This window comes from Protopterus annectens, chromosome 11.part0 (genome assembly GCF_019279795.1).
Source record: "Protopterus annectens isolate FY-2018-M chromosome 11.part0, PAN1.0, whole genome shotgun sequence".
Classification (NCBI taxonomy): Eukaryota; Metazoa; Chordata; order Ceratodontiformes; family Protopteridae; genus Protopterus; species Protopterus annectens.
Window position 1 is genome coordinate 1,364,990,131 of NC_056745.1, and position 13,009 is coordinate 1,365,003,139.

Genomic DNA, 13,009 nt, shown 5'->3' on the forward strand with positions numbered 1-13,009 from the left:
AGTTCAAGGCAGTGCAGAGTATTGAGGAAGACGAGGAGCCGGGGAGCGTGATGAACAGGGTTCTTCCTTGGCTCTGTCTCTTCCGGGAACCATTCTTGGATTGTGGAGGTGCAAATACAGGGCACACCTATGACTTTAAGCTTGACACGGGGCAGATGTCTGTAAGCTTGACACGGGGCAGATGTCCTGTTATTTCCAAGTCAAACCTGCACAACTTGTTCCGTGGGAGGAACGCCTCCTGTGCTCCAGCGCGGAGAAACCCTTGCTGGGTCCTGGAGGGATGCCATTGGTGGTTATAGGATCCTTGGAGCTAAGCTCAGCTACGGACAGAGACAGACATGCGAAAGTGTATGTTGTGCAGGGACTCCGCATGCCTTTGGGCCTTCCTGCTATTTTGGGTCTGGGTCTCCTGAAACGTGTTGACTCTATCACCATGGCTTTGAAGGCCTCTTACCGGAGTTGTGCTCTGGGTTGGGGTAGTGCAGCGGAAATACCACATAAAGCTCCAACCTAAGGCGGTGCCTTATCCCTGAAGACCCCAGGAGGATACCACTGCCATTGATGGGGAAAGTGAAAGAGGAGCTAAAGAGGATGGAGGCTAGGCGTTGTTACCAGAATGGAAGAGCCTACCGATTGGTGTGCAGGCATGGTGGTAGTCCCAAAGAAAGACAGTAACAGGCTGAGACTGTGTGTAGACTACACTAAGTTAAATGAATACGTATGCAGGGAAAGGTTCGTGCTGCCCTCGGTTGAGCAGAGTCTTGGGATGCTTGCTGGGGCGAAGGTGTTTAGCAAGCTGGATGCCAATATGGGATTTTGGCAAATTCCTTTGTCGGAGGAGTCGGCTGCGCTTACCACATTCATAACCCCTTTTGGCCTTTAACCGCCTTCCCTTTGGCATTAATTCTGCACCGGAACACTTTCAACGCATGATGGCAGAGGTCATTGAAGGACTAGAGGGTGTGATTTGTCACATAGACGATGTGTTGGTCTGGGGGCGTTGCCAGGAAGAGCACGATGCCCGACTTCATGCAGTACTTAAGAGGCTGGAAGAAGCTGGTATTACGTTGAATATAGAGAAATGTGACCTGTCGAGAGGCACAGTGACCTTCTTGGGCCATGTCATTACGAGTTCTGGTATAAGCCCGGATCCAAGGCGGACCGCGTCCATCACAGAGATGACAGCACCTGCTACAGTAGGAGAACTCAGAAGTTTCCTGGGCATGGTGAATCAGGTGGGGAAGTTCATCCCTCATTTGGCTGAGGGATAGAGCTTTGAGAGACTTATTATCAAAAAAGAACAGCTGGTACTGGGGTGGGGATCAGGAGAAGGCATTTAATGATTTAAAAGAGGCAATCACCTCACCTCCAGTTCTGGCTGTGTATGACCCGAAGAGGAATACGAAGGTTTCCGCAGATGCATCATCCTTTGGGTTGGGGAGTGTGTTGCAGCAACAATGGGAGGATGGCTGGAGACCCGTGGCATACACGAGGTCACTCTCGATATGCCCAGGTTGAAAAAGAGGCTTTGGCATCTACCTGGGCATGTGAACGCTTCGAGATTACCTATTGGGCAAACCATTTTGTCTAGAGACTGACCATAAACCCTTGGTCTCCCTGCTGGGTGGCCAGGCGTTGGATCTTTTACCGCCCAGAATTCAACGCTTCAGGATGAGGCTGATGCAGTTTTCGGCAATATGCTCCAGGGAAATCACTGTGGGTGGCAGATGCCCTGTCACGTTCTCCACTTAAAACCAGGCTAACCCGGAGGAAACAGAGTTAATGGAGGATACGGATATATATGTGCATAGTATTGTGGAAAACATGCAGGTGAAGCCATCCTTCTCCCAAACCCCTACGGAGCAGCTGGCCGGACGGTGAGTGTGTGTGCGCTTGTGCAGCCAGGGGTGACCAGGAACCTTTTACTGAAGAACTACTGACTCTGACAGTGAAAGATGGGTTGCTTTTGAAAGATTCGCGCCTTGTTATCCCTCTGCCATGCGTAATGAGGTGTTGTCGAGTTGCATGAGGGACATCAAGGCATTGTGAAGTGCAAAGCCAGAGCCTGTCAGACCGTTTGGTGGCCTGGGCTTAGCCAACAGATAAATGACATGGTCTTAAGATGCAGGACGCATCTCAGAGAGAAGGAATCCTCCTGAGCCCCTCCTTCCAACGGCATACCCTGACCGTCCATGGCAAAGAGTGGGCGGATTTGAAAGGACATACTTACCTTCTTGTTGTAGACTACTTCTCCAGGTTTCTCGAGATTGCATTGTTGAACCATACCACATCCAACGAGGTCATCATCCACCTAAAATCTTTTTCGCCTCGCCCATGGTATCCCAGAGGTACTTGTGTCTGATAATGGACCTCAGTTTTCAGGGCAGTCTTTTGCGCCTTTGCAACCGCTATGGCTTCACCATGTTACAAGCAGCCCCAGGTTCCCGCAGAGTAACGGGAGGCGGAACGCGGTGCAGACGGTGAAGAATCTGCTAAAGAAAAGTACAGATCCGTACATGGCTCTCTTGGGACAACGCTGCAGAATGGTTATAGCCCCTTATGGGGACTTCCCTCGATTTATCCTCCACAGTTGGACCCTGCTCTGCCTGATTGGAGAAGGCTCAGGGGAAAGAGGGGAGAAGAGGGTGTATAATGGCGAAATCTACAACAGGCCATCGCCAGGCCCGTGGGAATGTGTTGCCTGGTGACCAGGTGTGGGTGGACAGATCTGAAGACCCCAGGTATGGTAGATCAAAACCATTGCGCCGAGGTCTTTCAAGGTTGGGACTGTCATTTGATTCCCTTACCTGAGCCTGACTGTGAACCAAACCCTGGGTGTCGGGAAAATGTGCCAAGTAAGGTCGAAGAGGCCTTGCCATCTTCCGGACTCGGGTGATGTGGTGAGGAGAAGACAGGAAGTTGTTGCATTGCATTGCATGTATGTTGACCGGTCAATAAAGCTTGGAGTTGGTACTAACTGCACACCATTGTCTCGCGTCTTCTTTTAAGGTAAAAGAATACGACAGTTAGTATTGACTATCTGGACATCAGGTTGCCTGTTTCTACACATTTTCACTTTATTAATAAAATGACTTACCCTTTCTTTTGTAATGTTCCCTTTATAGTCCCCTATCTTGCCATAACTCTGTTTATAACTTTTCATATAGCTCTGGTAATTTAAACTGTGTATTTGCTATTTGTACCTTCTTTTTCCTTTACATTTCTCTTGTATATATTTTTCTTTTTTTACCTTTTCCTTCTCTTTCTTGCTTTGCTCAAACTTTCTCCTGTTTTCACCTTTATTTTACTTTCCTTTTCTACCTTTGCAGGCTCCTTTGCTCCATTATCCATACCCTTTACTAATTTTACCTCTCCTTTGATCTTTTTTTTTCATATTTTTTATTTTTATTGTTCACTGCATTTTTCTTCTTTATTATAAAATGTATTTATTCTGAAGGAACAGTATGCGAAGAGTGTTTTGGAGGTGAAAAGGGTGTCGGATAGAGTGATGTTTCTGAAGCTGGAAATTGATGGTGTAATGATTACTGTTGTTAGTGCATATGCTCCACAAGTTGGGTGTTCAATAGATGAGAAAGAAAAATTTTGGAGTGAATTGGATGAAGTGCTGATGACTGTACCCAAGGGTGAGAGAGTGGTGATTGGAGCAGATTTAAATGGGCATGTTGGTGAAGGGAACAGTGGGGATGAGGAAGTGATGGGTAGGTATGGTATTAAACAAAGGAATGCAGAAGGTCAGATGGTAGTGGATTTTGCGAAAAGGATTTATATGGCTGTGGTGAATACGTATTTTAACAAGAGGGAGGAGCATAGGGTGATATACAAGAGTGGAGAAAGATGCACACAGGTGGATTATATCTTATGTAGGAGGCCCAGTTTGAAGGAGATTGGAGACTGTAAAGTGGTAGCCGGAGAAAGTGTAGTTAGGCAGCATAGGATGGTGGTTTGTAGGATGACATTGGTGATCAAGAAGAGGAGGAGGAGTGTGAGGGCAGCAGCAAGGACCAAATGGTGGAAATTGAAAAAGGGTAATTGTGAGGTGGAGTTCAGGGATGAGTTAAGACAGGCACTGGGAGGCAGTGAAGAGTTACCAAATAGCTGGGTAACTACAGCAGAGCTAGTAAGGGAGATGGCTAGAAAGGTGCTTGGTATCACATCGGGACAAAGGAAGGACGACAAGGAGACATGGTGGTGGAATGAGGAAGTACAGAAGAGTATACAGGTAAAGAGGTTGGCAAAGAAGAAGTGGGATTGTCAGAGAGATGAAGAAAGTAGACAGGAGTATAAGGGGATGAGGTGCATGGCAAAGAGAGAGGTGGTGAAGGCTAAGGATAAGGCATATGAAGAGTTGTATGAAAGGTTGGACACTAAGGAGGGAGAAAAGGACCTGTACAGATTGGCTAGACAGAGGGATCGAGCTAGGGAAGATGTGTAGCAGGTAAAGATGATAAAGGATAATGAGGGAAACATACTCACAAGCGAGGAGAGTGTGTTGAGGAGATGGAAAGAGTACTTTGAGGGGTTGATGAATGAAGAGAATGAGAGGGAGAGAAGGTTGGATGATGTAGGAATAGTGAATCATGAAGTACAATGGATTAGCAAGGAGGAAGAAAGGATAGCTATGAAGAGAATGAAGAATGGAAAGGCTGTTGGCCCAGATGACATACCTGTGGAAGCACGGAGGTGTTTAGGTGAAATGGCAGTGGAGTTTTTAACCAGATTGTTTAATGAAATCTTGGAAAGTGAGAGGATGCCTGAGGAATGGAGAAAAAGTGTTTTGGTACTAATTTTTAAGAATAAGGGTGATGTGCAGAGCTGTAGTAACTACAGAGGGATTAAATTGATCAGTCACAGCATGAAGTTATGGGAAAGAGTAGTGGAAGCTAGGTTAAGAAGGGATGTGATGATTAGTGAACAGCATTATGGTTTCATGCTGGGAAAGAGCACTACCGACGCGATGTTTGCTCTGAGAGTGTTGATGGAGAAGTACAGAGAATGTAAGAAGGAGTTGCATTGTGTTTTTGTAGACTTGGAGAAAGCATATGACAGGGTGCCTAGAGAGGAGTTGTGGTATTGTATGAGGAAGTCAGGAGTGTCAGAGAAGTATGTAGGAGTGGTACAGGATATGTACGAGGGTAGTGTGGCAGCGGTGAGGTCTGCGGTGGGAGTGACGGATGCGTTTAAGGTGGAGGTGGGGTTACATCAAGGATCAGCTCTGAGCCCTTTCTTATTTGCAGTGGTGATGGATAGGTTGACAGACGAGATCAGACAGGAGTCCTCATGGACAATGATGTTTGCAGATGACATTGTGATCTGTAGTGAGAGTAGGGAACAGGTGGAGGAGACCCTGGAGAGATGGAGATATGCTCTAGAGAGAAGAGGAATGAAGGTCAGCAGGACTAAGACAGAATATATGTGTGTGAATGAGAGGGAGGATAGAGGAATGGTGAGGATGCAAGGAGTAGAGGTGGCAAAGGTGGATGAGTTTAAATACTTGGGGTCAATAGTTCAGAGTAATGGTGAGTGTGGAAGAGAGGTGAAGAAGAGAGAACAGGCAGGATGGAGTGGGTGGAGAAGAGTGTCAGGAGTGATTTGTGACAGATGAGTACCTGTAAGAGTGAAAGGGAAGGTCTACAAGAGGGTAGTGAGACCAGCTATGTTATATGGGTTGGAGACAGTGGCATTGACAAAAAGGCAGGTGTTTGAGCCGGATGTGGCAGAGTTAAAGATGTTAAGATTTGCACTGGGTGTGACGAGGGTGGACAGGATTAGGAATAAGTATATTAGAGGGTTAGCCCAGGATGGAAGGTTTGGAGACAAAGCCAGAGAGGCAAGATTACGTTGGTTTGGACATGTGCTGAGAAGGGATGCGGAGTATATTGGGAAAACGATGCTAAGGATGAAGCTACCAGGTAACAGGAAAAGAGGAAGGCCTAAGATAAGGTTTATGGATGTGGTGAGAGAGGACATGCAGGTGGTTGGTGTGACAGAGCAAGATGCAAAGGACAGGAAGAAATGGAAACAGGTGATCCGCTGTGGCGACCCCTAACGGGAACAGCCAAAAGAAGATGATGATTGTAAAATGTATTTAGCTCCTGCTTTGTTATTTGTATTGTAATGTTTTCACATATACTTCTTATAAAGTTTGTAATCTGCTTTTGAATATTGGTTTTATTGTTTTTTTTTTTCCTAAGCTGAAAGTGAAATAGGTCCATTTGGATTAATTCCCTACACCAGTTAGTAAATAAATAAACAAACAAATAAATAAGCAAACAAACAAGCTGAACAATGCAGAAATGAGGTATTCAGCTTTTGAAAGACAGCCTGTAGCAATATTATGGGATTTTTATCGTTTCAAATATTATTTGCTAGGTAGGTATTTCAGTTTGGTAACAGATCAGGGCCCTTAGCAATGGTTAAGCAGGCAAACTGATGGTAATACAAAATTGTGCTGGTGAGCAGTATTATTCCATCTCTTTCAGTACACAGTGACACCTGGCTTGGCCAACAGAAGTGCAGATGAATTGTCCAGAACCTACAACCAATCATTATAATTCCCAAACACCTGGTTTTGTGGTGGGAAGGGTAGTTGTAATATATTGGTTGGAGAGAATGTATAGGTACCTTTACATTTTTTCTCAGAATGTATGATATGGTATGGAGTGTGTGAATATTCTCACCACATTTAGCTGGAAACAAGGATTTAATTGTCAGTAAAGGTGCTATATAAGAAAGTTGCCTAAAGGCAGCAGGCAGGAAGTTAATTCCTCACTTAGAGGATCATCTGATGAAAAACTTAGCAGCATGGAATGAGAAAGCTTAGTCATGGCTAACCTGTGGTATGCAACTTTTGGAAACCCTTGGCTTCCAGAGTTGGAAGCTAGGCCTGGGAGAGGCCTACAGCTATGTAGTTTTATTTTCAAGACTGTTGAGTCTTGGAAGGCTTGTGTAGGCTGACTATTGTAATGAGAAATAATTAAGGTACTGTTGCTTCATTTTAATTTCTAAAGCCAAGTAAAATAATATTTTGGATAGCTGGAGTACTAAATAAACCTTTATTTTTTTTTGTTGTTTCTTTTTATCCTCTTTTCTCTCTGTCAGCCATCCCAGTGCCCCACATCCTTCTCTGGGTCTACTGACACTCCATTACCCCTAGTCCAATTCCCTAATTTGTAGCTGGGGCCATCAAGGAGCCTAAGGATGTCCTGGGGAGTTGTGCTGTCTATCTTCCTCCCTCTTTTTTTTTTTTTAATTTCTCCAAGTCTTTTGGGTTTCTAATATCATGACGGGAATGGACCCCATTCCTAAGTCAAACTAAGATTAAAGTTCCTGAAATTAGTATTGTTTCAGTCTTTGATGTTAGCCAGAAGTGCTCTTCACAGCACCCTCAATGTGCCCAGTAATGAGTTCTAAAATTTATATGGAGTTATATGTATCAATAACATATCTAAGTACAATTGTAAATTCTTTTTTATAAGACCTGGTGCTCCTACTAATATTGGAAATGTATGGATATCTTTCTTCCACATTGCCCTCATTCCTGCCTACACATCCTGGTATTTTATGACTTTGTGTATCTCTCCACACAAAACATTGCAGTCACTGGGTGTAACAATTTTAATGGTCAATGCTACTTTTGTGTTCTTTTCATGGACTACTATATCTGGTTTTCTTGCATCTATTTTTCAAACAGTTGGCAATGGGTGAGCCCATGTGATATAAACTTCAACATTTTCTATAATACTTTGTGGCTCATGAAGCCAATGTTTTTCAACTACTTCAATATTATAATGTTTGCACAATCCCCAATGCAACAGTCTTGCTACATTATTATGGCTTTCAGTATGCAGTTCTTCTGCATTAGTATATCACAACCAGCAACAAGATGTGAGGCTGCTTCCAATTCTGTTTTACAAAACCTACATTAGTCTGTTTCTTCCATATGTTTAATGGACTTTGTAAACTAATGTGTATGTAGTCCACTATATTGGGCCACCAAGATGAACCTTGCATCTTTTGTTTTAAATTCACCTCTCCTTAACCTTTCCTGCTTTCAATCCTGATAAACACGAGGTTGTTCCAAGAGTTTTCTATACTTGCAACTATATTTATGCATTTTCCACATTTCTTGCCTTCTCATCTGATCCTTCACCGTATATTCTTTTTTTTTGGCACATTCAGTTGGGGCCTGATTTTTATCTACATCTTGTCTGATTTACTTTCCTGCTTGACACTGATATAATTCTGCTAAACTAAGCAGGGAAGTCATCTTAACTTATTCTCCTGATGTTTTAAAACGTTCACTATGTTTTGGTCTTGTGAGGTCAGCAAATATGTATGCAGTCCTATGATTTCATATCTATACATGTAGTCGATTTCAATGAGGCCAATACCTCCTTCAGAAAAGGGAATATATAGTCTTGGTATACACTGATTTTTATAAATCATTTGAAAAGCATGAAGCATCCTTGTTTTCCTGTCCAAATGATCCAACACCTTTTGGGGCCTATCAATCACTCCAAAACTTGTTTATAGCTTGGACTTTGTTCCTAGATGTCAGTGCTGTTTTCAGTTTTAATTTTAATCTTCTAAATTATTCCTTACCTCCCTCCCATGTAGAACCCATGATGATGATGGTTAAAGTGTGGGTGTGAAATGGGGGCATGTGGTATTTCACTATACCTCAGTGGCAGCTCATTCATTTCCCCACCCTGATTTCTCATTTTGACCATGCCTCCACAACTGATGTCCCCAGCCTGGTCCTAGGGATCCCCACAGGAGACATGCATGGGGCCGGCCACCCTCTTAGGAAATGGAAACATCCATTCCTTGCTACTGCTCGATCAGACAATTGCCTGAGCCACTAATCAAACCTGAGTCAACTGGGTCATAGTCAGGGCTTTATCGCTCTATGCCACCGGAGCAGTTCTAAACTAGTATCTTTTTACACTTCTTCTATTTAACAACAATTATTCAGTCTAATTAACCCAGCCTACCAAGATTTCAACATGCACCAAAGCATACCTCTGAACTTCTTAGTTCAAGAAATCTGGACAAAGCCAAACATAATGGGTGGAAGGGACTAAAATTAGGGGCAGATATTAAATATTACTCTTATAAACTTAGAACATTTCTAGAATAGCAGGTTTTACGTTAGTGTGCATTTTCTGAAAGATATGAAGTCTGAAACTCAAATGTCATTATTTGGTGACTTCAGTGGTTTGCTAGAAAAACACATATTTTATGTGGACCAGATCAAAAATATGAGACAAAAATTGGAACATTCTGTAAAGGTCTGAACATTGGAGAGGTATACACCTCTGAGTATTCATTTCCACCCACTGCATACACCTCTGAATATTTACTTCCGCCCACTGCAGTAAGCCCCTTTAAACTGAGCTCTCATCTTATACCTTTCAGCCTCTTAGACCAAGAAATCTGGCCAAAGCCACAAATAATGGGAGGACAAAGGCCCAAAATATGGATACTTTTTAAGTTGATAGACTAACAGGTTGTGTACTGGCATGAATTTTCTGAAGGAAATGAAGTCTGAAACTCAAATGTCTGCCATTATTTTTTGACTTCAGTCCTCAATGATTTGCCAGTAATTTGCCAGAAAAACACATTTTTATAAGAAACAGGCCAAACATATGAGACAAAAATGTGGTAATTCTGCAAAAATCTGGACAGTTGAGAGATATGTCTCATCTTACATGCTAACTCAAGTCAAAAATGGTCCTCATGTTCAAGTACTAAGTTAGAAATGATTAGCCTGACTAATTTGTACTTATGGTTCTGTAATACAGAGCAGCATACCTCAAGTAAAATCATCAGTACTGAACTTGTCAGTTATAAGGCTGACAGTTTAGTGCAAAGGATAAGTGCATTAGCTGCCTTACAAGTTTAAACTTGTAGTCCTGCACTTGATTTGCTCAGTCTCAGTTTTATATAATGTGTCTAGCAGACTTACACAGTTAAGAGATAATCAAAATAAGCAGGGTCACCAACTAATTTTGCCAGAGCTGTCCCAATTTGGGAAAGCTGTGTCTTGGGAAAATGTGAACATGGCAATCATCATGTTATTTTTTAATAGAAATCCATTTTTTTCTTAACTTACTATAGGAAATTTAAGTGTCATGCTCTAATATTTTGTGAAAGCAGCAAATTGCAATAGATTATTTCTTAAATTTAATAATATAGTAAAACATAGTCATTTACACTGGCTGAGGTTGTGCACTTTCCTTTAAAAAAACAGATTTTGATAGATAATGGCCCTCTACCGGTATGTACAATGCTGGTGAATATACATATAAGTTTGGCACATACCTCTCAACTGCCCAGATTTTCCCGGAATGTCCAGATTTTTGCCTCATATTTTTGGTCTGTTTCTCATAAAATTGTGGTTTTCTAGCAAATCATTGGAAAATTATTCAGGGTTGAAGTCAGAAAATAATGACAGACATTTGAGTTTCAGATTTCATGTCCTTCAGGAAATCCATGTTAATGCAAAACCTGTTTTTCTATCAACTTTCAAAGTTTGTAAGAGCAATATTAAAAAACTGCCCCTATTTTGGGGAATTTGCCCTCCCCCCCATTACCCCCATTATTTATGGCTTTGCCCAGATTTTCTGTGCTATAAGTCTGAGAGGTATGGTTTGGCATATCATAGATGCAGCTTCTTTCCATGCTGTGTGATTTTACTATTCAAGTGATGAGCTTTGTAAGCATAAAATATTATAGCTGCCACTATACTCCATATTCTAATAAGCCATGTTCTACTGCGGGGTATTTAGTTGCTTTTTTCACTTCTATATTTATTTAAATGAGTATACAGACTGGTCCTATTGCATTCCCTAATTAATTTAAACACTTCCACTGATCCAAAAAAATGTGACTCCACATTCAAAAGATTTAGAATGTTTAATTATGAATGTTGTTATTCATTCAATCATTCATTCACTGATTACCCAAGTAATCCAGTTCAGCATTGTGTAGGAGCCAGAGCCTGTTCTAGCACTCATATGGTGCTATCCTGGTAGTTAAGTAAGGGGATTGTATGGAACACTGTGCCATGGTGTAACTTTAGTGTAAGTAAGAACTTTTACACTAGTAATACAATTACTGTTCACTAAATGGTGATCTGCCAAGAAACTATAAATTGAATGTAAGGCATCGGATTTTATACCCTGCATAAGATCACTCAGTAATACTGGTAATTTAGTTCAAAACTAACACTACTTCCTATTTATTAATTTAGTTTCTGTTAGAACACCAGCAATGATTCAAAGTTTTTTTTGTCTTTCCTATTTTTCCTCTGCAGCTGTGTGACCATCAAGTTAGTATTTATATGTATATACATGCACACACACATACACACACAAATATGCACACACATATATATATATATATATATATATATATATATATATATATATATATATACAGAGACAGAGTGACAGAAAGGGAGCAAGAGGCTTATTATCACAATCTTGAACATTAATAGGTACAAGGTAGAGAAACTGCTCCTGGATAGATGCCGGATTATTGCAGGAAACACACATGCACACATACACACAAACACAACTGCAGGCAATTTGGAGAATCAAAAATTTCCATACTACATGTCTTAGGTATATGGGAGGGAACTGAACAACTGATAAAAAGCATGTGCACTGTGATACATGCCCCATCTGAAAACTGAACAGAAGAACAAAGCTCAATAAGACAACAGTACTAACCAGTCTAGTAGTACGATGCCCTGGTGTAATTCAAAATACAATAATTTCAAATAGCCTATCCTAGCTCATCCAGAAAAAGATGCAAGCAGCCACTGTAAGGATGATCTGTCCACAAGGAGAAAGGTAGGGGAGGGTCAGGTGGAAGACATGATCAAGAAAGATTAAGATGGGCTAGCCAGTGGCAGTGGAAACTTACTCCTAGGTGTACTGGGGAAGGAGCCACAACTTGCATAGGAGGTTAAAATCACCAACTCTTTATATAGCACTAGTTCAGGAAACAGACTTCAAGTGGGGGTCATCTTTCTCTCTCCTATTCTGCAGCCGGCCCACTCCCACCTGTTAGGATATTCATAAGCTCACACTGTCTGCTGCTCACTTGGAGTTTGAACTAGTAAATGAGAGGGCTACTGCTAGTTGTAGAGAGGAAAACTCTGATGTTTGTGCACATGCATCTAACAGTTATATGGAAAAGTCAGCCTTCTGAATCTGTGGGACAATGCTCAATATAGTACCACCTAAAGATTATGTAATTCTACTGGGAAGCTTCAACCCTCATATGGATAAAGATGGAAATACCTAGAGGCATATAACTGGAAGGAACTGACTGTCTGATCTGAGACTATGTGGTGAATTATTTTTGGACTTGTGTGTGAGTTACAAATTATCCCTAGAAAACACTATCTTTGAACTCAAGAATAAGTGCATTTGATCCCAGAACACCTTGAGCCAAAGATCAGTGAATCTGAGACTGCACATTCAGGACAGTTGCTTCAATAAAGGTGCTAAGTTATCCAGTGGTCACAATTCTGAGGCAAATTGAGTCAGATAGTCAAGGTGTTGCCTGAACAAACCTAGGAAATCTTAACATGTAATGATGGTCTGATGGGAACATTTAACTGATGGGTCTGTGTGAGATAAGTTCATCTACAACCATCAGAAGAGTTTCTCCTGCATACGTGGGGAGGATAGGGATGTGGAGCTGGGACAGACTTTATACAAGACTTCAATAACTGAAGCAGCAGCCAAGAACTCTGCCCAAAAGATGGTCAGTGCTTCTTATAATAGAAACCTTAGAACCTGCTGCTGGACAACAGGTGAGGGAATCTATTAGGTTTAAGAAGGAGCCATGCCATGCAATACTAGTCAGATGGTGTCTTTGGATTTCACTTGATAGTGTGTGAAAGGTTGAATGCCTTTGTATGGGAGGCGATTGGCAAGGTGATACAGTATAATGGCTTTTAGATGGTCTTAGA

General features: G+C 41.8%; 1 protein-coding gene across 1 annotated transcript in view; it reads left to right on the top strand.

Annotated features, from left to right (window-relative positions):
* Positions 1–932: 932 nt before the first annotated feature.
* Positions 933–13,009, top strand: part of EXOC4 (exocyst complex component 4) — a gene marked incomplete in the record, with an annotated part of 4,032,161 nt that continues 4,020,084 nt past the window's right edge. Inside the window, 1 exon segment of the mRNA XM_044087318.1 lies at positions 933–1,235. Within this exon segment, the coding sequence (XP_043943253.1) occupies positions 933–1,235 (303 nt within the window).